Source organism: Oncorhynchus gorbuscha, linkage group LG20 (genome assembly GCF_021184085.1).
Source record: "Oncorhynchus gorbuscha isolate QuinsamMale2020 ecotype Even-year linkage group LG20, OgorEven_v1.0, whole genome shotgun sequence".
In the NCBI taxonomy this organism is placed as follows: domain Eukaryota; kingdom Metazoa; phylum Chordata; class Actinopteri; order Salmoniformes; family Salmonidae; genus Oncorhynchus; species Oncorhynchus gorbuscha.
The window spans coordinates 29,380,635-29,406,117 of NC_060192.1; the positions used below are offsets into that span (position 1 = coordinate 29,380,635).

The 25,483-nt window shown below is 42.2% G+C and overlaps 2 protein-coding genes across 2 annotated transcripts in view; both read left to right on the forward strand.

The window, feature by feature from the left end:
* Nucleotides 1-6,998: 6,998 nt before the first annotated feature.
* Nucleotides 6,999-17,120, forward strand: rasgrp2 (RAS guanyl releasing protein 2 (calcium and DAG-regulated)). Its single transcript, XM_046317637.1, has 16 exons — nucleotides 6,999-7,157; nucleotides 7,606-7,924; nucleotides 8,122-8,224; nucleotides 8,338-8,394; nucleotides 11,607-11,738; nucleotides 11,950-12,100; nucleotides 12,271-12,444; nucleotides 13,619-13,735; nucleotides 13,904-14,185; nucleotides 14,277-14,357; nucleotides 14,448-14,546; nucleotides 14,627-14,742; nucleotides 14,862-15,003; nucleotides 15,697-15,733; nucleotides 16,114-16,272; nucleotides 17,058-17,120. Exons 2-16 carry the CDS (start codon nucleotides 7,855-7,857, stop codon nucleotides 17,114-17,116), a joined length of 1,779 nt encoding a protein of 592 aa, XP_046173593.1. The 5' UTR covers nucleotides 6,999-7,157; nucleotides 7,606-7,854; the 3' UTR covers nucleotides 17,117-17,120.
* A 5,186-nt stretch (nucleotides 17,121-22,306) lies between these two features.
* The window catches only part of nrxn2a (neurexin 2a), a 381,645-nt gene continuing 378,468 nt past the window's right edge, over nucleotides 22,307-25,483 (forward strand). The window contains 1 exon segment of the mRNA XM_046317726.1: nucleotides 22,307-22,524. The gene's annotated coding sequence lies outside the window, so the exon portion shown is untranslated.

Genomic DNA, 25,483 nt, shown 5'->3' on the forward strand with positions numbered 1-25,483 from the left:
GGTTTGGATGGTTGAGGTTTGGGGTTTGCGAGAAGCGAAAAATTATTCATTAGTGGTTAATTGGAACATGTTATTACTCATGGAACATGTTATTACTCGTGGAACATGTTATTATTCATGGAACATGTTATTACATGTTATTACTCATGGAACATGTTATTACTCATGGAACATGTTATTACTTATGGAACATGTTATTACTCATGGAACATGTTATTAAATGTTATTACTCGTGGAACGTGTTATTATATGGTATTACTCGTGGAACATGTTATTACTTATGGAACATGTTATTACTCATGGAACATGTTATTAAATGTTATTACTCGTGGAATGTGTTATTACTCATGGAACATGTTATTATATGTTATTACTCATGGAACATGTTATTACTCATGGAACATGTTATTACTTATGGAACATGTTATTACTCATGGAACATGTTATTAAATGTTATTACTCCTTCTGTAGCTCAGTTGGTAGAGCATGGCGCTTGTAACGCCAGGGTAGTGGGTTCGATCCCCGGGACCACCCATACGTAGAATGTATGCACACATGACTGTAAGTCGCTTTGGATAAAAGCGTCTGCTAAATGGCATATATTATATTATTATTATTACTCGTGGAACGTGTTATTACATGGTATTACTCGTGGAACATGTTATTACATGTTATTACTTGTGGAACATGTTATTACTCATGGAACATGTTATTACATGTTATTACTCGTGGAACGTGTTATTACATGTTATTACTCATGGGACATGTCATTACTCGTGGAAGAGACAAACTTTTAATTTTCATCAAAAACAACTTTGTATTGAAGGAGTAACTTTGATTTGATGGCCTGCACATGCACAGTTTGGTGCGAGACAACCATTAGACCCGATGACGTGTTTCTACACATGAGCTTAGCTAACCGACTTAACCATGACATCGCCTACAAGTGTGATCTGGGATTTCTATTGGAGAAGCAGTTTCTGCCTATCTTCATACTGTACTGTCTTTGGCGCTATCATAAAGGCCTGATTCATTAATAGCAGCTGTGACCCAGTCCCAAAGGCCATGATATTTGGAAGGCATGTCTGGTTAATGTCAGGAGCCAGTAGACAACACTTGAAGCCTGACACAAACAAAACACTCCCACAGCTTTAAGAGAAGGGCAATATTTGTTTCAGTGACCTTTCTGCATTAGGATGGTGTAATCATTACTGCGTCTTGTCCCTGCAGTGAGTTTACTTACTGTAGAAGCTGTTTCATAATGAAAACTAATAGAAAAACTGAAACTCTGAAACAATGAAACAATTCTAATGCTGTCTGAAAACAGAAGATTACAGTACTTCACGAAAAGGGCAGAAATGTAACAAAGAACAGAAAGCGAGGGTTAGGTCTGATAGAGAGGTGCTGGCAGGGATCGGTAGGTCACATGAGCCAAACATTCCATATTTCCAACAACTCAACACAACACACTTGAAATTTACATTGACCATCGTTGTCATATGCATATGTTGGCATATGTATTTACATAGAAAGGTGAAGAGTGAATCTGGATGAGCTAGGAAATGCAGTGGCTCAGTGGTCTAAGGCACTGCATCTCAGTGCTAGAGTCCCATAGGGCGGCGCACAATTGGTCCGGGTTTGGCCGGTATAGGCCGTCATTGTAAATAAGAATTTGTTCTTAACTGACTTGCCTAGTTAAATAAACAGTAAATGTTACATTCCATTGTTTTATTTTTTGAAAGGTCCGGTAGAGGCACTGGCAGGGAATGGTAGGTCACATTACATATATGTGTTCGTCATGTAGCAGATGCTCTTATTCCAAAGCGACTTACGGTTAGTGCATTCATCTTAAGACCGCTTGATGAGACAACCACATTATCACAGTCGTAGTAAGTAATCCTTTTTATTTTATTTGATTTTTTTACAAATATAAGCCTACTTACAACAAAAAACATGATTGCATTTCTCAAATTGAAATTGCATTCCTTGTCATTGATAACATGAAAGAATGCAGTACATGTTCTACTCCATTGACTTCCAGGAATCAAAACCCTCTTTCCTTTGACATTGATCCCAGTGAAGACTGGGATGTAAACCAGCTACAATTACATAGAATTATACAGAAAGAATAATTATACAGAACATTGCATGTCCCTATACTATAGTTGTCATGCCTACATCAGTAGGGTAGGGTCATGGGTCATAGTAGGGTCATAGGAAATGACCCCTTGGCCTGGACAGATGGAACAGAAACCTAGAGCCTGACAGCTTGTGCTCAGTTACTGTCTGTTTGAGAGCCTCTGAGTACAACAGCTCATCTGGAATTGCTGTATATTAAATGTGTAGTGGGCTTTCATATTTGACATATATGACATTATAAATACCTCACATGTGACTCGCAATGAGACTAAGCAATTAGCCTATTAAAATGTTAACCTGACTCCATAAAGATAATTAAAATATATAAGCAAGCAGGGGGCAATGAGCTGACGTTGACTAGCAATAATTGGTCTGAGAATTGTCTATATGAAAGGCAGATATTTAATTAACATTGTAAAATGAATTAATTCACATACCAGGCATAAAGCTTAAGTTACAAAGCATTATCAACCATTACAAAGCATACTTCTAGGCAAATAGATCCTAAGGTTAACTTCCAGGACAAAACATGAACAAAGAGATGATTACTAAGCTAGAAGCCTAGAAGCCCAGGAAATTAGAATTGATAATCTAGACTTCCTCCATGGACTGGATACAGGATCAGAGAGAGAACAAAAGTTTTTCATTCCATTTATAACATCTGAAGGTGTAACATTTCAACCCAAAACCAACCACCATTGACCAATCAAACAATATCAACGTTTACAGTAACCTCAACACTCCCAGTGTCTGGTGGAAAGCAGACTGACCCAGGTTTTCCTCTAGGATTTTGCTTGTGCTTAGCTCCATTCAGTTTATTTTTGTATCCTGAAAAACTCCCCAGTGTCACACCCTGATCTGTTTCACCTGCCTTTGTGCCTGTCTCCACCCCCTTCCAGGTGTTGCCCATCTTCCCCATTATCCCCAGTGTATTTATACCTGTGTTCTCTGTTTGTCTGTTGCCAGTTCGTTTTGTTTCGTGAAACCTACCAGCGTTTGTTCCCCTGCTCCTGTCTGTTCTTGCTCCTGTTTTCTAGTCCTTCCCGGTTTTGACCGTTCTGCCTGCCCTGACCCTGAGACTGCCTGCCTTGACCCTGAGACTGCCTGCCCTGACCCTGAGACTGCCTGCCCTGACCCTGAGACTGCCTGCCCTGACCCTGAGACTGCCTGCCTTGACCCTGAGACTGCTTGCCCTGACCCTGAGACTGCTTGCCCTGACCCTGAGACTGCCTGCCCTGACCCTGAGACTGCCTGCCCTGACCCTGAGACTGCCTGCCTTGACCCTGAGACTGCCTGCCCTGACCCTGAGACTGCCTGCCCTGACCCTGAGACTGCCTGCCCTGACCCTGAGACTGCCTGCCTTGACCCTGAGACTGCCTGCCGTTCTGGACCTTTTGCAACCACTCTGGATCTCCACCTGCTGTTGACCTGTCACTTACTGATCTCCGCCTGCCGTTGACCTGTCACTTACTGATCTCCGCCTGCCGTTGACCTGTCACTTACTGATCTCCGCCTGCCGTTGACCTGTCACTTACTGATCTCCGCCTGCCGTTGACCTGTCACTTACTGATCTCCGCCTGCTGCGTTGACCTGTCACTGCCTACTGATCTCCGCCTGCCGTTGACCTGTCACTTACTGATCTCCGCCTGCCGTTGACCTGTCACTTACTGATCTCCGCCTGCCGTTGACCTGTCACTTACTGATCTCCGCCTGCCGTTGACCTGTCACTTACTGATCTCCGCCTGCCGTTGACCTGTCACTTACTGATCTCCGCCTGCCGTTGACCTGTCACTTACTGATCTCCGCCTGCCGTTGACCTGTCACTTACTGATCTCCGCCTGCCGTTGACCTGTCACTTACTGATCTCCGCCTGCCGTTGACCTGTCACTTACTGATCTCCGCCTGCCGTTGACCTGTCACTTACTGATCTCCGCCTGCCGTTGACCTGTCACTTACTGATCTCCGCCTGCCGTTGACCTGTCACTTACTGATCTCCGCCTGCCGTTGACCTGTCACTTACTGATCTCCGCCTGCCGTTGACCTGTCACTTACTGATCTCCGCCTGCCGTTGACCTGTCACTTACTGATCTCCGCCTGCCGTTGACCTGTCACTTACTGATCTCCGCCTGCCGTTGACCTGTCACTTACTGATCTCCGCCTGCCGTTGACCTGTCACTTACTGATCTCCGCCTGCCGTTGACCTGTCACTTACTGATCTCCGCCTGCCGTTGACCTGTCACTTACTGATCTCCGACCTCTCCGCCTGCCGTTGACCTGTCACTTACTGATCTCCGCCTGCCGTTGACCTGTCACTTACTGATCTCCGCCTGCCGTTGACCTGTCACTTACTGATCTCCGCCTGCCGTTAACCTGTAATTGGCCTGCCCCTGTACTAGAGATAAACATTTTTTTCTTCGACACTGTCTGCATCTGGGTCAAACCTGAAACCTGATACCCAGTCCTTAATGATTATAAGCATACCCATAACATGATGCAGCCACCACTATGCTTGAAAATATGGAGAGTGTGTTGTATTGGATTTGCCCCAAACATAACACTTTGTATTCAAAGCAAAATGTGAATTTCTTTGCCACATTTTTTGCATTATTACTTTAGTGCCTTTTTGCAATCTGGATGCATGTTTTAAAAAATGTGTATTATGTACAGGCTTCCTTCTTTTCACACACCTCATTTAGGTTAGTATTGTGGAGTAACTACAATGTTGTTGATCCATCCTCAGTTTTCTCCTATCACAGCCATTGAACTCTGTAACTGTTTTAAAATCACCATTAACCTTATGGTATAAGGGCACAAGGCGAGACGCAGATGCAGACCCGGGAGGCAGATGGTTTGAGTCTTGATATTTATTAAACAATCCAAAAGGGGTAGACAAGAGAAGGGTCGTGAACAGGAAAAAGGTCAAAACCAGTTCAGAGTCCAGGAGATACAGAGTGGCAGGCAGGCTCGAGGTCAGGACAGGCAGAATGGTTAGGGCAGGCAGGTACAGAGTGGCAGGCAGGCTCGAGGTCAGGGCAGGCAGAATGGTTAGGACAGGCGGGTACAGAGTGGCAGGCAGGCTCGAGGTCAGGGCAGGCAGAATGGTTAGGGCAGGCGGGTACAGAGTGGCAGGCAGGCTCGAGGTCAGGGCAGGCAGAATGGTTAGGGCAGGCGGGTACAGAGTGGCAGGCAGGCTCGAGGTCAGGGCAGGCAGAATGGTTAGGGCAGGCGGGTACAGAGTGGCAGGCAGGCTCGAGGTCAGGGCAGGCAGAATGGTTAGGGCAGGCGGGTACAGAGTCCAGAACAGGCAAGGGTCAAAAACTGGGAGGACTAGCAAAAGAGAATAGAGGCAGGAACACGGGAAAAACGCTGGTTGACTTGAAAGTTATACAAGACGAACTGGCACAGAGAGACCAGGAACACAGGGATATATACACCAGGGAAATAAGCGACACCTGGAGGGAGTGGAGACAATCACAAGACAGGTGAAAAAGATCAAATCAAAGTTTATTTGTCACGTATACAACAGGTGTGGGTAGACCTTACGGTGAAATGCTTACTTAAAGGCTCTAACCAATGGTGCGGATATAAAGGTATGTGTGTCTGTGTGTGTAGGTAAGTTAAAAAATAAAACAACAGTAAAAATACATTTGAATAAAGAGTAGCAAGGATATATATAGACACCTGTTAGTCAGGCTTATTGAGGTAGTATGTACATGTAGGTATCGTTAAACTGACTATGCATATATGAGGAACTGTGAGTAGCATAAGAGTAAAAGAGGGGTTGGCGGGTGGTGGGACACAATGCAGATAACCCGGTTAGCCAATGTGCTGGAGCACTGGTTGGTTGGGCCATTTAGGTAGTATGTACATGAATGTATAGTTAAAGTAACTATGCATATAAGATAAACAGAGAGTAGCAGCAGCATAAAAGAGGGGTTGGGGGGCACACAATGCAAATAGTCTGCGTAACCATTTGGTTACCTGTTCAGGAGTCTTACGGCTTGGGTGTAAAGACTTGGGACTCCGGTACCACTTGCCATACTGTTTTTTCAAATGTTTACCCATCTAACAATAGGTGCCCTTCTTTGCAAGGCATTGAAACACCTCCCTTGTTTTTGTGGTTGAATCTGTATTTGAAATTCACTGCTCAACTGAGGGACCTTACAGATAATTGTATGTGTTGGGTACAGAGATGAGGGACCTTACAGATAATTGTATGTGTTGGGTACAGAGATGAGGTAGTCATTCAAAAATCATGTTAAACTTATTATGTGACTTGTTAAATCCATTTTTACACCTGATCTTATTTAGGCTTTCAGTAACAAAGTGGATGAATACCTATTGACTCAAGACATTTCAGCTTCTCATTTGGCCAGTGACAAAGAAAAATCTAAATTTGATCCATTTTAAATTCAGGCTGTAACACAATTTCTTGGGGAATAAGTCAAGGGGTGTGAATACTTTCTGAAGGCACTGTATATGAAGTCAGGGATCTGCTACCTCAGAGCAACTGTGTGTGTGTGTGTGCGTGCATGCGTGCGTGTAGAGCATGATAGACAGACAGACATCTTTTAACTTTTTTTCTACAGTATATAATTCTCTGTCGTTGTGGATCATGTATTTGTTGCCTGGTGTGGCTTCTTTATGTATTTTAAATGGTCAAACCAAATATCATTTCCATTACAACATGTAAGTGCTTTGTTATTTCATCTGACTAAGTACCCTTAATAATGCTTTATTAAAATCACACTACCAACAGCACTGCCTTGAGTGTGAAAGTGCATTTCATTTAGAAGGACTGGTTGACACTTTGGGGCACGTTCTGTAAAGAGGAAATGTGACCGCACTAAAATGCACAGCAAAAAGGAAACTGAGAGCAAAAGGCAACTGAAGGGATATATAACTGTCACTTAGTTAGACAAACTGCTTTGACGAAGCAATGGAGGGGTTCAGACACCTTTCGTAGTCTTGTGATTTTCCACATCTTATGACAATACTGCTCTGGTCAATTCAAGAGGGTAAGACCTTTTTTATTAGTATGATATAACATAGTTTGGTAGACTGGTAGTGGTGTCATTTCTTAATGACTCATGTACTGTATCTAATAAATTATTAAATTATAAAATCAGTCGATGTTTTTAAACTCAATTTACGAGTGCAAAACAGTGCAATCTCTAATTGTGTTTGAGATAACTGTTGACGTATTTGATATCTGGGAAAACAGCCACCAACACAATGTCTGATGGGTAATCGTTTGGATGATCTTTTCCTTTCATCATTAATAATCAGATAGACAGTGTATGTGGAGGGTGAATTAGTTTTGCCATATTGCAGGTTCCTGTGTCACAAAAATGTTTCGTTTGTATTATCATCAGTAAGCAAACAATTGAATACTGAATTGCTAAAGGCCAACTCTCAACTGGGTTTTGGGGGTTTTCATGACTATACCAATGTTCTTGTTTTAAGGTGGGGCAGGAAGCACACAAACTAAAAGCTTTCATAAAGAGGAAGAGACTTTCTTGGCTTGTTGACTGGAGCAGGGTAGCTGCCTGCCTGAGGACTAACAGACTCATCAGAGGACTCTGTTGGAAGGTTGCCCAACAGAATAGAGAACACAGACATTCTTCTTAATCCCACACCTCATCACAGTCTCACTGTGTATGTGTCAACGGAGGAGAGAACAGAGAGGACTGTTGGAGAGAGAACCAGAGGAGGATGAAGTCTATCAAATTAGATCAGTCGGCTACAGTCGATGATCTTACGGAGGCCTGCATCAAAGCATTTGGTCAGGATTACTCTCCCGTTGACTCTCTTCTGGTGTAGATAGAGGCAGACAGTACATGCTTAGATAACGTTTGCATTGTTGTTTGATTGTACAACTGCAGTAGTTGCCTATATATAAATTATTTACATAATATGTGGAAGCTTTTGTTTCGTACAGTGAAGCTCATCCATGTATCTCGGTATCTCGTCTCCTGGTAGATTATGAAGGCAGGCTGAATGATGAGTCTCTGGTCCGGATGTTTCTCATGATGCATCCATGGTACCTCTCCTCTACTGACCTGGCCAAGAAACTCTCCAGCAAGTATCCTTTCAGATGAATGACACACTACTGCTCTCTAGTGATGGGCCTAAGGTTTACTAGACCAGGTGTTTCAAATGCTTTTGGTGGAATTTTGTTCCTTAACCACACAACAGGTCGCTGGAGGAAAACTGTCTGCCTGAACTCAGGTCACAAATCTGCAATCTTATCAAGTGAGTGAATACAGCATAGAAAATCATGGAGCCACAGAGGAAGAACTACTATAGGTCTTAGTCGTGAGCTAGATTCTGTGCTTGTCTGTCAACATTAACACACTGTAGGTACAGTATATGATTTCCCTGTAAGCAATGTGGAGGCATATGATCTCCGTGTAGGTATATAATCTCCATGTACAGTGGCAAGAAAAAGTATGTGAACCCTTTGGAAATATCTGGATTTCTGCATGAATTGGTCATACAATTTGATCTGATCTTCATCTAGGTCACAACAATAGAGAAACACAGTCTGCTTAAACTAATAACACACAAACAATTACACGTTTTCATGTAACTATTGAACACACCGTGTAAACATTCCCTCTGCAGGTTGGAAAAAGTATGTGAACCCTTGGATTTAATAACTGGTTGACCCTCTGACAACAAAAAACTCAAATCAAATCAAATGTATTTATATAGCCCTTTGTACATCAGCTGATATCTCAAAGTGATGTACAGAAACCCAGCCTAAAACCCCAAACAGCAAGCAATGCAGGTGTAGAAGCACGGTGGCTAGGAAAAACTCCCTAGAAAGGCCAAAACCTAGGAAAAAACCTAGAGAGGAACCAGGCTATGTGGGGTGGCCAGTCCTCTTCTGGCTGTGCCGGGTGGAGATTATAACAGAACATGGCCAAGATGTTCAAATGTTCATAAATGACCAGCATGGTCGAATAATAACAAGGCAGAACAGTTGAAACTGGAGCAGCAGCACAGTCAGGTGGACCGGGGACAGCAAGGAGTCATCATGTCAGGTAGTCCTGGGGCACGGTCCTAGGGCTCAGGTCCTCCAAGAGAGAGAAAGAAAGAGAGAATTAGAGAGAGCATATGTGGGGTGGCCCATCCTCTTCTGGCCGTGCCGGGTAGAGATTATAACAGAACATGGCCAAGATGTTCAAATGTTCATAAATGACCAGCATGGTCGAATAATAGTAAGGCAGAACAGTTGAAACTGGAGCAGCAGCATGGCTAGGTGGACTGGGGACAGCAAGGAGTCATCATGTCAGGTAGTCCTGTGGCATGGTCCTAGGGCTCAGGTCAGTTGAAACTGGAGCAGCAGCATGGCCAGGTGGACTGGGGACAGCAAGGAGTCATCATGTCAGGTAGTCCTGGGGCATGGTCCTAGGGCTCAGGTCCTCCGAGAGAGAGAAAGAAAGAAGGAGAGAATTAGAGAACGCACACTTAGATTCACACAGGACACCGAATAGGACAGGAGAAGTACTCCAGATATAACAAACTGACCCTAGCCCCCCGACACAAACTACTGCAGCATAAATACTGGAGGCTGAGACAGGAGGGGACAGGAGACACTGTGGCCCCATCCGAGGACACCCCCGGACAGGGCCAAACAGGAAGGATATAACCCCACCCACTTTGCCAAAGCACAGCCCCCACACCACTAGAGGATATCTTCAACCACCAACTTACCATCCTGAGACAAGGCTGAGGATAGCCCACAAAGATCTCCGCCACCTTAAGCAAACGTTTTCTATAGTTGCGGATCAGAACTGCACAACAGTCAGGAGGAATTTTGGACCATTCCTCTTTACAAAACTGTTTCAGTTCAGCAATATTCATGAGATGTCTGGTGTGAACTGCTCTCTTGAGGTCATGCCACAGCATCTCAATCGGGTTGAGATCGGGACTGGGCCACTCCAGAAGGAGTATTTTCTTCTGTGAAGCCATTCTGTTGTTGATTTTCTTCTGTGTTTTGGGTTGTTGTCCTGTTGCATCACCCAACTTCTGTTGAGCTTCAACTGGCGGACAGATAGCCTAACATTCTCCTGCAAAATGTCTTTATAAACTTGGGAATTCATTTTTCCGTCGATGGTAGCAAACTGTCCAGGCCCTGAGGCAGGTAAGCAGCCCCGAATCACGATGCTCCTTCCACCACACTTTACAGTTGAGATGAGGTTTTGATGTTGGTGTGCTTGCCTTTTTTCTCCACACACATAGTGTTGTGTGTTCCTTCGAAACAACTCAATTGTAGTTTCATCTGTCCACAGAATATTTTGCCAGACACTCTAGGATTCTACTTAACCTCATTGAGCATTCTGCGCTGTGCACTTGCAGTCATCTTTGCAGGATGGCCACTCCTAGGGAGAGTAGCAACAGTGCTGAACTTTCTCCATTCATAGACAATTTGTCTTACCGTGGACTGATGAACATCAAGGCTTTTAGAGAAACTTTTGTAACCCTTTCCAGCTTTATGCTAGTCAACAAATCTTAATCTTAGGTCTTCTGAGATCTCTTTTGTTCGCGGCATGGTTCACATCAGGCCATGCTTCCTGTGAATAGCAAACTCAAATTTTGTGAGTGTTTTTTATAGGGCAAGGCAGCTCAAACCAACATCTCAAATCTCGTCTCATACTCCATACTAGCTGACTCCTGACACCAATTAGCTTTTGGAGAAGTCATTAGCCTAGAGGTTCACATAGTTTGTCCAACCTAGACTGTGAATGCTTACATGATGTATTCATTATAGACAAGAAAAATACAATCATTTGTTTGTTATTAGTTTAAGGACACTATGTTTGTCCATCGTTGTGACTTAGATGAAGATCAGATCAAATTTGATGACAATTTATCCAGAAATCCAGGTAATTCCAAAGGGTTCACATACTTTTTCTTGCCACTTTAGGTATATGATCTCCACGTAGACATATGATCTCCATTTAGGTATATGATCTCCATGTAGGTATATGATCTCCATTTAGGTATATGATCTCCATGTAGGTATATGATCTCCATGTAGGTATATGATCTCCATGTAGGTATATGATCTCCATATAGGTATATGATCTCCATGTAGGTATATGATCTCCATGTAGGTATATGATCTCCATGTAGGTATATGATCTCCACGTAGACATATGATCTCCACGTAGACATATGATCTCCATTTAGGTATATGATCTCCATGTAGGTATATGATCTCCATGTAGGTATATGATCTCCATGTAGGTATATGATCTCCATATAGGTATATGATCTCCATGTAGGTATATGATCTCCATGTAGGTATATGATCTCCATGTAGGTATATGATCTCTATGTAGGTATATGATTTCCATACTCTCTGGCTCCGAGACAGAAATGACAACACTAACTTCTCCTGTCCTACCCCTCTGTCCCTGTAAACCCCGCCTCTCCTCTCCATACTGCACCGTAAGGTACTGGATCAGCGAGTTCCCAGCAGAGTTTGACCTGAACCCAGAGCTGGCAGAGCAGATCAGAAGGCTGAAGGAGCAGCTGGCTCAGCAGGGAGAGGAGCACCAGAGCACACTCATCAACGTTGACAGTGTGTAAGTGCCTCCTGTCTTCAGCCAGGCAATCATACAAGCATTGTAGCAGCTAACCAGCCAGGCAGGCATAGTCTCCTCCACAGTGACACAGTGACAGCTTAGCATTCAATGATACAGTAGAACGGTTTTCAGAGTGCATGAGTGCATATATATTCGGCCACTCTCGCAGTACTTCTACTGATAGTTGAGCTTCCTTTCTTATTTTCCCTAGGCCGTCATATGAGTGGAGTAGGCAGGTGAGCCAACCAGCTCAGTCTGATTTCAAGAAGAGGAAGACGTCTCTCCTCTTTGATCACCTGGACTCATCTGAACTAGCAGAGCACCTCACCTACATGGAGTATAAGTCCTTCTGTAGGATACTGGTGAGTGGGTGGCCAGCAGGTGGCTCTGTTTGCCAGCTTCGTTCTGGGTCTCACTAAGGTGACTGGTTTTGGCTGGATTATGCAGTAGTTGTTGTATTTGTGGTTTAAGGAAGATAGACTGTGTGTTTGCATATTGGACATGGTTTTTAAAATGGTCCCTTGCCCTCCAGTTCCAGGACTACCACAGCTTTGTGATGCATGGCTGCACAGTGGATAACCCCATCCTGGAGCGCTTCATCACCCTCTTCAACAGCGTGTCTCAGTGGATCCAGCTGATGGTGCTCAGCAAGCCCACCGCCCCCCAGAGGGCTGCAGTCATCTCCCACTTTATTAGGGTCGCACAGGTCAGTCAATCAATTCCCAGTCCCAAGTCAATGAATCAACTCCCAGTCCCAGGTCAAGGAATAAACTCCCAGTCCCAGGTCAAGGAATCAACTCCCAGTCCCAGGTAAATGAATCAACTCCCAGTCCCAGGTAAATGAATCAACTCCCAGTCTCAGGTAAATGAATCAACTCCCAGTCTCAGGTCAATGAATCAACTCCCAGTCCCAGGTCAATGAATCAACTCCCAGTCCCAGGTAAATGAATCAACTCCCAGTCTCAGGTCAATGAATCAACTCCCAGTCCCAGGTCAATTAATCAACTCCCAGTCCCAGGTCAATGAATCAACTCCCAGGTCAGAAAAAGTAAACTTCCAGGTCACAAAGGGTCAACTCCCAAATCAGAAAGAGTAAGCTCCCAGCTCAGAAAGAGTCAACTACCAGGTCAGAAAATAATCACCAACCTGGTCTAAGAGCATTTCATATTATTCTGTATGTACTGTATATCCAAGACATTCAATTTAATAAGATGTTACATGTTGTATGGTATGTATTAATGTGTTAGAATATGCTAGGAATTTGAAATATTTAGGATATGTTACGAATTCCAATTTGTTGTGGCTAATGTTAGCTAGGTGGCTAATGTTAACATTAGCTAGCTGGCTAGCATTAGTTAGTTAGGCTAAGAGTTAAGGATAGGGGTTAGGGTTAAGGTTACAGGGTTAGGGGAAGGTTAGCTAAATGCTTAAGTTTAGAGTTAAGGTTAGGGGAAGGGTTAGCTAACATGCTATCTAGTTGCAAAGTAGCTAAAAAGTAGTAAGTAGTTGAAAAGTTGTTTATGAAAATGCTAAAGTTAACTGTGTTCTGTCTTATGTAACCATATTAAACATGACATATCATACTAATTTGAGTGTTTCCCGGATGTACCTTTGCTATCTTACTATGAGATCAGGCTGAACAACCTGGTCAGAAAAAGTCAGCTACCAGGTCAGAAAGAGTCCAGTCCCAGTTAACTGAGTCATCTCCCAAGTCCGTGTGATTAATCCCTCCGATAAAGAGAAGTCCATTAGTGCCACTGCTTCTCAGTGAATGGAATCCAAACTCCCTCTAGAAGTTGCTCTGTCTTGTGTTCCATGCTGTTTTTTGTTGGCTATGTTGGGGCTAAGATGGGTTATATTTTTGTATCTGGTCTCTGTAGAGGTTGTTACAGCTGCAGAACTTCAACACTCTGATGGCAGTGGTGGGGGGTCTCAGTAACAGCTCCATCTCACGCCTCAAAGACACACAGTCACACATCAGCAACGATGTGAGCAAGGTAAACCGTTTTGATCATAATTATTTTAGTTTAGAAGAGTGAAAACATTTGCTTACCAATTACAACTAAACATTTACATTTTGAATGTAGATTTACGTCAAAATGTGATCTATTATTTGGCTCTAGCTATGTGATGTCCAACATTATGTGACGTCCTTATTGCCTCAGGTGTTCAACAACCTGGTGGAGCTTGTGACATCCTGTGGGAACTACAGCCAGTACCGCCAGCGCTTCTCAGAGAGCACAGGCTTCCGTTTCCCCATCCTGGGTGTGCACCTCAAGGACCTGATTGCTGTGCACGTAGCCCTGCCCGACTGGAGTGACCGGGAGAAGACGCAGGTCAACCTGGCCAAGACCCAACAGCTGTATGCCATCCTCCAGGAGCTTGCGCTGATCCAGACCATGCCACCCAGCGTTGATGCCAACATGGACCTGCTCAACCTGCTCATGGTCTGGCCCTGTTGTCTGATATTGTACGACTTGGTAGATTTGTTTTACCTGTTGGCATTTGATTGAACAGTTTGTGTTTGGGTCCTTTCAGGTGTCTCTGGACCAGTATCACTCAGAGGAAGAGATCTATCAGCTGTCCCTGCAGAGGGAGCCCCGCACAGCCAGGCCATTGGTGAGTGTATGTCAGGGAAACAGACACAGAGCTTGTATGTAATCTAGAGGAAATATTAATTATTGTCAAATATTTGTTTTGGTTTGCCAGTCTACCCCAAGCCCACCTATGATTGAAGAGTGGGCATCTTCAGTGAAGCCCAAAGCTGACCCCACCATCATCAGTAAACACATACAGAAGATGGTAGAGGTAGGCTATACAACATATTTGAAATATGAAATGTAATTATAAAAGATGGCAATGAGAACTTACAGTTAGGTCTTTTTCAGTCTGTGTTTAAGAATTTTGACACTGATGGAGACGGCTACGTTACTCAGGAGGAATTTGAGATCATTAGGACTAACTTCCCATACCTCTGCAAGTTTGACGACCTGGATAAGAATCAGTGAGTATGACAAGTCATAACTATTGATGGCCAACATTTCAACTATCTTTAGATCCACAAGTCACACAGAGCCTCTTGTTATTACTGTAATATCAACCTTTGACCCCTCACCCTCTCAGGGACGGCAGAATCAGTCAGGAGGAGATGATCGACTACTTCACCAAGGCCAGCTCTTTACTGAACAGCAAGATGGGGTTCATCCACACATTTTCAGAGAAGACCTGCATGAAGCCTATGCTTTGCCATCACTGTAAAGGCATCGTAAGTACAATGACGCCTATGTTTCAACTGTGTACAACATGTAAAAGCTATTAGAAACAAAATGTAAATAATCATAAGTAAATAAATATGAAACAATTAGGTGTAAACCAATTATTATGAGGACCTGTATATACAAATTATGTTAAGTACCCATATTATCGGAAGCACATATTGTGACCAGAATAGTGGATCTTTTTGAATACGGTATTTAGAGGACACCATTTTGGATGTGGAAAGATAATGGTTCTATTGGTGACATTGCTTAACAAAACAAAGAACTGACTTCCTGATCCTGATTTCCTGATGGCTTCCACCCAAACACAACAGTTCTGTTTCCTTTTTTCAAGTCTTTCGTTCTGTCTCTCACTCACGTTTAGTCTGTTATTCTGAGGACGCTTTCCTTTCATACTGTAGCCTATGGGCCCCGCTTCAGGTCTGTTCTGTACGTATCATTTTGAAACAATCAAGATGTCAGCAGTTGACTCTTGTTGACTCCTGAGAAAGCTGAAGTGACAGTTACAAACAAGACTTCATTAACTGCTCACTGTTGACGACAAAGGCTTTGAAATGAATGCATGTGAAATGTGGATAAAAAGATTATTCAGCAATCAGTTGAATTTACAAAGTCACCATTAACCTGTGTTTTTTTCTAATGCTAAATGTGATGTGTAACAGATGTATTGTATTTTTCAGATGTGGGGATTTTACAAACAAAGATACAAGTGTAAAGGTACACAAATAAAATGATCTCCGTTGGGTATTCTACACCTATCGCACCCCACGCACAAAGTTGTGTAATGTTGACCAACATTTTATTGCTTATTTGCTTATTTATATTTCCGGATTCAGTTATTTAACAGATATTCTTGCTCAATGAGACAGAGACTGATTAGTGTACACAGTAAGAAGTTAAGCAGCATTCACCTTACCTCAAGCAAAACCTTTCCAAGACCTTTCCAAGTCACATTGTGTAGTTAAACACAAAAGCCATATTACAATGCCTATAAGAAGCCAAGGTTAGATATATAACAATACAATAGCAGTGCCAATGCTGTCTGTTTTCAGATGTAAGAGGTTCAACTCCATACTTACCACTCTTCTCTATTCTAGCCTGTGGGGTGAGCTGCCACAAAGATTGTCGCAACCGCCTTGCTGTGGAGTGCCGCAAACGAACACAGAGCACCTGTCACGAATACCATTCTCCCCAACACTCCCGTTCCTTCAGTTTGCCTGCTATAGCTCAGCCGTTACACACTGTACAACATACAGGTACAAGCTCACCGCCCAATTCAACTCTCTTTTCAGTAATGTTCAAATCTTTACCTGGATGTTTCAAACTTACTGTAGTCTTGAAGCACAAGGACTGGTACAGTACTTTTTACAGCTTTTTGCAATTAGGTATGGTATATTTTGTCAATTTAGTGCATATTATCTCATGTCAGTAGCTGGAACAAATGAGCTTTTGCTCCTGTCCAATCTACTTGAAACATTGTCATAGTAATAAAGATTAATGGCTCACTCTCACATTAATATATTCATATTCATAAGCCTATAAGCTTTTATACCATAGATCAGGGGTCAGCAATAGGTGGCCCATGGGCCAAAATCAGTCCACGAGTGATTTTCTTTGGGTCCCCTCGGCATTTTTTGAATTCTCGTTTTTTGGTCAGAAAAGACTCAAATCACCAGGAATTCAGCTCAATATTTGTTTAATTTAGGAAATATGTTCAAGTATTCCCACGAATACAAAAAGAGACATGATCATATCTCAATGTCATCAAGGTATGAACTTATTGTTATTTTTAAATGCTATCTCTTTTTGGGCTTAGTTGTGGTCAATTTACAGTGTACAAATTATTATAATTACGGTCCGTTCAGTGGCCGAATCTAGTTTTCTACCTGTAGACATCGTGGTATAACCATGAACAGATACATAGTTACCATAGTTACAGGTGTGTATTTTTTTCCAGTGCAAATGCTTTTGAACGATGCTGTTCTCCAATATGGCTGATGTGGTGCCCTTAACACAGAGAGACTTTGTTCTCTCTCCCCAGTCATTACAGAGGAAGCTCCTGACTCCCCGGGGGATGAAGTGTTTGATGTCCACCTTTGAGGAGGTAAGAGGTGTAGGAGAATACTGGGTATATGTGTTGGAGTAAATCCAAGTGCAGGAAATGATCCTGGTCAGAATCGGACCATTATGCTCTGTATGCAAGTGTTTTGAAGTGGTCTCTAAGCATATCATATCTAAGCACATCCCGTTTAGGTTGCATTTCTATATCTTTCTTGAATTCACTTTGTAGTCTACTTACAAGTTCATTTTTTATGTCAGAATAAAGACCAACACTGAGGACAAAAACAACAATGGCTGCCCATGTTCCATGCAGCAACGGCACTCTGAAGATCTCAGTGTGATGGGAACGTTATGCTCCTGTTTGAAGATACAACGCATGTTAGGAACATTTCAATTTTCCAGTTCAAGGATTTTTTAAATTCATCCTTCATCTGATTGATTCATCCTTCATCTGATAGATTGATCCTTTTCTGATGGATTCATCCTTGATTCACCCTTCAACATCATATCATTTGCTCACAGCTTTCACAGTAGGTAAACCTACAGTATATGCATATCCCTGTGTGTATTTGTATGTGGTTCATGACTGCAGAAGATTGCTTCTCCACTAGATGAGGCTGTTTGTGTGTGACAACACTGGATAGTGTAGGCTACCACTGTCTTTTTACATTCCCTGTTTTTAGTGTTGCCCTGTTTGTGTGGTCTAGTTGAGTAGGAAATATGTGGGAGTGGATTGTTAATGACAAGATCAATTGATGTTATTTCCTCAACTAGACAATCCTGTGGTACTATTTAAAAGACAGACATACTGTAATTATTTTAAAATATAAAATTATAAATATAGTAATATCATACTACAGAAACCACTCCACAGGTTTCTTCTACCTTTATACATATGGGCTTCAGTGACACTGTAAAATGGGAGAGCAGCACAAATACAGGCTACATTTTAAACTATCATTTTGAAATATATTCAAAACTGATCAAAAATTATGAATGTGGTGAGATGTAAAAAAATATCGTGATTTATCCTAAATAAATGTTGTGCAGTTATCAAATCTGAAACCCAGTTTAAATGCCTAATTTCCACTTTCAAACAGATTCCAATTTAAAGCATTTTGTTTCAATGAACTTTTGTAGATACTGTGAGAATAAAAGATATTAATCATGTTGGAGGCAGGTAATCTGGTGGTACCCAAAAGGTAGCTGGTTCAAATCCCTGAAATGAATCGGTGAAAGCTCTTTCCATCTGCCCCTAATTGCTGCTGTAAGTCACTCTGGATAATAGCGTCTGCAAAATGAAGTAAATGTTTAAAACATTGTGCTGTCCTTATCTCAACCACTCATTTTGCAAACTCGCAGCCTTCAGGTGTTGATGACTCCTGCCAACTTAAACTGTGGTAGGCTACCTGGGTCCAGCTGAGGATTTGTCACCATAGTAACTTCACACCGGGTATCCTGTGGGCTGTTACTGGTCTGTGACAACTGAAGCCATCTCACAATGGCTAGTCCTGTTCCTATTGTGGTAACGTTCCCTATAGTGGAGAGTGGAGTTAGTTGAGCCAAAGGGTTAAGTTGAGCCACCCTTGTTTCTAGGAAACCATACTGTGATGATCCTCCTCATGTCCACTGTCACCTCATCTAAAGCTAGGCTTTAGTCTCAATAATCAGACATTGCAAACGGTTAATGATTTATAAGAAACACATTTATTAATTGTAATTGTGTGGTTAGCGATGCTATTTTGATTGATGATCATCTGTGAAAGAGAGAAGAAACTTGTGTTACTTTATTGATGTGTGCTATATAAACACGTCTATGAACTGAACATGTTGTATTGTATTTAATGTATTATGAATGTTAATTGATCATTGTGTCAGGTCTTCCTCCCATTGGCTGATGCATTGTGGGTATGTGTACTTAAATCATGCCGTTGTTTGTTGGCAAACTGCTGGGTTTTGGTTGAAGATTGTGTCATGACGTTGCCCTCTTTGGATACAGCAAGCCCCATCCCCCTCTCCCTGTCTCCTACACCCAGGCTGCTGTGGTCAGAGAGAGGTCATAAATTCCTGGAGGAGATTATCTCCTCATGGCCACAGTATAGAGAGAGAGTAGAGTTTTCATAGAAGAGATCGGTGAAGAATCCAGCTACGAACTGGTCCGTTTGGTACAATTTTCTGAAACTCATGGGAGACAATACGGCCACATTACCATAACGCTGTTTATATAAGAGCCTCAGATATGAGGTTTACATCTAATTGTTGTATTAGATTAATGAGTGAGGATGATACTGTTTGTAAAATTGTGTATTGTGATTTTGGAATGTTTAAGGAAGGAATCTCCAATTCCCTTTGGAGTTTAACTAAATCAGAGGACCGCCCGTGAGCCCAGTTCGGACCTGGCGTCATGAGACAGCTTTTTCTGCTCTTCCGAATATAACCCCCATGTTTCCCTCAATTATGAGAGGACAAAGGTTGAGACCAGCTTACCTCGATAACGAGAGGGCCAAGTTTTGAGTAGATGGCTGAATCTTTTAACCATCCCAAGTGGTTAAACTCTTAGACTGTCGATACCGACAGAATAAGAACAAGTCTTTGATATAAATTACTAGTCTGCAGCTAGGAATTCGGTATCATTGAACGCGAAGACAGACAACCACTGAAACATCTATCCATAACGACATGAATGAATCTCACTCTGAACTATCCATTCTAACCACGACAGAGATGGCGGACAAACTCTCCAACAGAAACAAACTTTTCAAAGATCCCGATGACACCCTGAGCGTAAATATATATACTGATTGCAATTGTTCCCGAATGAGTGAGCGTTCACGTGCAAAGGATTAGCATTTCAATTGTTATAATTATCAACTGTGAAGTTGGCACCCAACTTCCCTTTTGTACACCAAGCCGCGATGCCGGTTTATCCCACTAGGGAAACTCCGTTATCATCTCCTTGTAACTATCTACTGTTTGTTTATGTATTTCTGTGAATTACTTAGTAAATAAATGATTTAAGACAATTGATGTATGGATGACTCATAGTGAAGACTGAGTTCGTGCAGATAACCAACAATTTACGACGTTTGGAAGGAGACTAACGTGAGGTAAAATAAAGAATAAGTCATTAATCAGAAGACTAATTGATCAGATATTAAAATATCTGAAAATGTATATTAGGAAAATTCTAACTTTGTAATCTCAATATTTTCCTTGGTGCCCCGACTTCCTAGTTAATTCCATTTGCCTGATTAGTTCATCACGAAATGCTAATTACGGAGAATCTTTGATAAAAACTAAAAGTCTTCAGTTTAATGATAGTAAAGACACGACAAGTGCTATTCGTGTATATCCTTTTGTTGCCATGTCCAATTTGTTTGTTTTGTAAATACTTGTACAGTTTTCGGTGGCTATTTATCTTCATTCATGTTTGCTAATAAAAGTTTTGGATTTGATGAGTCAGATCCAGACACATACTTTGCTTTATTTGAGTGCATTGTAGAAGCTAGAGCTTGGTCAGATTTGGACATGACTATGTTGTTGCAATGTGTACTTACAGGTAAAGTAGGTGAGGCTTTTGCAGCACTGAGTGTAGCTGACAGTAAAGTTTTTGCTAAAGTGAAATCAGCAGTTCTGACGGTCTACGAGCTTGTGCCAGAGGCATATCGTCAACGTTTTCGTTACAGGAAAAAGTTAGATTCACAAACCTATCCTGAGTTTGTTCGTGATTTGACTTCTGCATTTAATAGTTGGTGTACAGCTTCTGAAGTTAGTACTTTTGAGGGTCTGTCTAATTTGATTGTGTTAGAACAGTTCAAAAATTCTGTGTCTGACCAGGTTGCTACATGCATGAATGAACATAAAGTTAAGTCTCCAAATGATCTTTGCAGATGAGTACAGGCTAACACATAAAAGCCATTTTGAGTCAAACAGTGACATGTACCATAAAAATAACTTTACTCCTAGGAATTTAGGTCACCTTTGTTTTGGAGCTTCCTTCCAAAGGCCTCAACAAAGCATTTTCATTGTTAGCCTCACTGTTCCAATCCTACCACTGGATCAACCTCAAACATACACACAATTAAAAATTGGATAAAAGATCTAGGAAGAGCGTGGTCATTTCATGGAGTCTGAAGGAAGAAACCACTTGGAAAAAGTGGTAAGTTAGATCCAAAAATTGATTTTCACCAAGTCCAATGAATGTGTTCTGGTTTCCTGTTGCTTGTATCTAAACCAAATTATATCATTGTAATATTGTTCTATACATCAGTTGGTCTCTATGCTTCAATATTAGGTCCTAAAACTAGCATTAAAGTTCGTCCTTGTAGCTTTGTGGGATAATATCGTAAAATTGTTTGCCTTGGGGTAAATTGAGGCAAATGGCAAATGTTAGTGTTTTCTTCTCAGGCATAATGCAAGGCATTGCCACTTGGATATGAGGTAACAGGGCTTGGCCTATGTTAAGTGTTTAAAAAAGTACAAAGTGTTTTTTTTATAGGTGTTCTGTCTGTGTTTAAAAGATGCTTAAAATGATTAAAGACAAAGAAAGGGATTGTGTTTGGGAAATAAAAAAGGTAGTGGTAATATTTTATTCAGTGCAGAGCTTTGGAGCTGGCTTAACTTACCCTGTCCCGTGTCTCAACTTACCCCTGTATTTCCCTTGACGGAGTGATGCTGAATGTGGAGAAATAGGCCACAACTTTCCCTCCCACTCTCCCCTACTAAAACAAGGTTAATACTGAGGGAGATTTCCAACCCATATGACCTTGTCACACTGCATTAACAGTTTTGTGGAACAGATGGAGGGAGCTGGACTGTAGTGGCTCCGAGGCCAGTTATCATGTGTGTAGCATCTACATGCATGAAGACCAGAGTATGTTGCATGTGAAATAGGCTACATAACATGAAACATTTAAAAAGGAACAATGAAAAGGTTTGGTGAAGTTATATTCAAAATGCTCATGCTGAAAGTTACCACCGTCATAACAGCTTGAGTTAATCAATATATTTGGTGGTTACAATAATGCTCTCAAAATGTTCCAATGCTGTGCCTGTATTTGACCAGATAATAGGGAGATACAGCTTGAACCCATTAACGGTGTGATTTGTCCTCCATGGCAACGCACATGTAAGTTTCATTGGGAGTGCAAATGATTGGTCAACAGCTGCTGACCGCGCCCTCAACCATATACGGAACAATCAGCACCGGTGAGTACGGGGATTGATGCTGCTACCTTCAGTGCGGCGTAGGAAGACAACCATTGTCTAATGCGGGGATGCAGGTGGATCGGCCGGGCTCATAACGGCATGTGAGTCTGAAGTCTGTCCTTCCGGAAGACGAAGAAGTCTGCAGCATATCACCTCCATGTAAATATTCAAAAGACCGCAGGAATTCTGCCGCGAACGTTGTCTTTCTATCGGGTGTTGGAGCACAGAATAATGCCCAGGTGAGACCACTGCACATTTCTCTGGGGAATGACTTCGAAAATAAACATTGACATATTGTTCCATGTGCTTCAGTAAATATTGTATCTGTAGACTCTGAACCGTGGTTTGATTTTGCAGGACGGATCACTATCATCAGACCTGTGATTGTCTGCACTAGCCTACACATATCCTGATTTCCAATCATTAAATAATCATTGTCTGTCGTCAAGTAATAGGACATGCGTTATATATATGCTATAAATGAGGCTTCTCGGAGTCATTCCGTTTCTTTATGTATTGACTGGCTTAGAGCAGCATCAATTGAGGGGAGAGGACAGTCAAACTCATAGACATAAATATATATATATCTATGAGAGCATAAAGTCGCTTTATTGCATGCGGGTAGTAGTGGCTTGGCAAGCTTGCCCGCAGATTTAGCTTGTTTGCTGGCTCACATCGCACAATGGTGAATAGTGTGAATTAGACGTTATTGCGTGTAGTAGCCTATAAGCAGATGTAGGCAACTGGCCAGTTTTACATTTGGCGAAACTATTGTCAAGGTGGTGCTCTGTGTTTTAGGTGATGCACAGTCCCTCCAATAATGTATAATCATGACCATTTTTGTCATTTCATCGCATTTGTTTCCTCTGGAATGAAGTAAGCTTCTGATCCAGACATTGGTGAGACTCTCTCACACTCACACACCTGGGGACATCTCCCTGTCTTTGAGAAGTAACTGAACTTAAACACATAAGGCCACTTCAGGCCTCTGGTGGTGTGTCTTCTCAGCTCCTCGTTAAGGGTAACACACCATCGGCACCTTACTGTCAGCCGGTAGAGGTGTCCTAGTGTGATGCGCTTTATGACCAACTGTCCACAGCTCGCTCTCTCTCAATTCAAAGGGCTTTATTGGCATGGGAAACATATGTTTACATTGCCAATGCAAGTGAACTAACATGATGTAGAATCATCACACCTGCACCTGACACCCCAGTGGTCAAACTGATCCAGCAACAGGGCCTCACTCACTCAGACTTGGAACTGCAGCGCACTGACCGATTAGCCTCCAAGGGTGATCAAGCAGACTGATTACATGTTACGTTTAAATAGCTTGCAGATAGGATTTGTTTGATTTTTGTCTTTCTGGACCATCTGATTAGTGGTCAAACGTAGCCTACAGCTATCTGATAATCAGCCCTGTTCAAACAGAGTAAAGAGGTAGCTTATCGGATACAGAGGAAGCTTATTATTCCCACAATGACATATTTTTTGTTTGTGTTAATCCTTTCTTTAGCCATTTATCACTTGAGATGAAAAGTCATATCCCTTTTTAGGAGAGAGGCCTGACCAGAAGGGCAGCTTGAGTATAAAAACAACACAACAATCCCATAATCTGGATTTGCCATACAACTCCATATAGAGCATGTGAGGAGGTGGCTTTGGAAGGACCAGGATGACAGTTGGATTCCTTCGCCCATGTTCCTTCTCTTTCTCCCAGGGCCACTAATGTCTTCTCGCCCCGGTGCTAGTGTTTTAATTGCCGTGAGAAGGGAGCAAATTAACAGTGTAGACGTGACAGAGATTTACCTTGTTGATTGCCACTGGCCATTAGACCATTACATGTTAATGGAAAATGAGTTATCAGTGAAGGGATGGCAGGTAGCCTAGCGTTTAAGAGCGTTGCGCCAGTAACCGAAAGGTTTCTGGTTTGAGTCCCCCGATAAGAGCAACTGCTAAATGATTCAAATGTGAATGTATGATGGAGGGGGTAGAAAGACGGCTCTCTTTCGTGAATATCTCATTTCAGCACCACACTTGTAGACAGCACCCCTGTGCTGTATGTCCCAGACTTTGAACAAAGCTTATTTATAAGCAACAGTTTGTATGTGGGAAGCTGCTGGATGTCTTTACTTTACCACCCTAAGGATGTTACTGCAGTGAACATTGCACCGTCTGTCGTCCTAAGAAACATGGTTGCTTCATGCTCTAGATCTGTGATGCATTAGAGCTGATGTTATCTTCTCTGTCACATCACAGCTGACAGAGTGGTGCCTTCATCCCTCTGGAACTGTTTCTGATGTATTCATAATGAGGAAAACTCTGCCCGTTGAGGGATAAAATAAATATATATATTTACGCAATTTGTTTTTTGTTAAATGAAAGCTACTGGATAACCTTTTTTTCATCATGTACATTCTTGATATAATTGTATTATTTGAATGACAGCTTTAGACTTGTAAGAAGCTTTAGACTTTGTAAGTAGATTTGATTCTCTTCAGAAATGTTTCAGTCAAAGCATATCAGTCAATATGCATTGAAGGAGACAGGGAATAGTGCTTGAGGTAATGATGAGCCCAATTGGAGATGACGTGCGTGTGGTGTGTGTGTGTGAGTTGGCGGGGTTATAAACACCATGTGTCACTCTGGCTTGTGTGTCTCCTTCTCCATCATGTCCCACCAAGGTCATGTCTACAGACTGAGTACAGTGGCCCTGGCCCACTGCACTCCTGGCCCTGCCAGAGAAATGGGCCCTGCCCGGAGAGCACTGCTGCTTTTAATCAGGCCTGACGCGTGACTCAGCCGCATGCCAGCTGCACATACAGCCAAACAGAGATCGCTTCCCTGGATGATGAAGAGGAAAAAAGGTCACTGTTGAGATATTTATTTCTCTACACCTTCAGGGATCACTGCTTTATGTATTTCATTCTGGGGCTTTGGCTCTGTTGAACTTTGCTTACTAACTGGAATGATTTGCTTTATGCCGTAGGTTCCCATGTGCACATGACAATAATACAAAGCATTATGTGGAATACAAGGCATTATGGTTGAAATCCCATGTGGGTCACTGTGCTATTTTCTTGAGGAAACACTTGAGATTGATTGTATTTATATCCAGAAGGATAATGTTAAAATCCAGGAAGAGTGAACCTTGGAAATGGCTGAAGAAAACAAGCAGCACTAACAGCTGATTGACAAAGG

Bases quoted from the DNA above. Each gene is read 5' to 3' on its own strand.
- rasgrp2 (XM_046317637.1), top strand. From the start codon at position 7,855: ATGAAGTCTATCAAATTAGATCAGTCGGCTACAGTCGATGATCTTACG. The intron at 13,736-13,903 runs GTAAACCGTTTT...TTATTGCCTCAG, and splicing joins TCAGCAACGATGTGAGCAAG to GTGTTCAACAACCTGGTGGA. The intron at 14,547-14,626 runs GTAGGCTATACA...GGTCTTTTTCAG, and splicing joins ACATACAGAAGATGGTAGAG to TCTGTGTTTAAGAATTTTGA.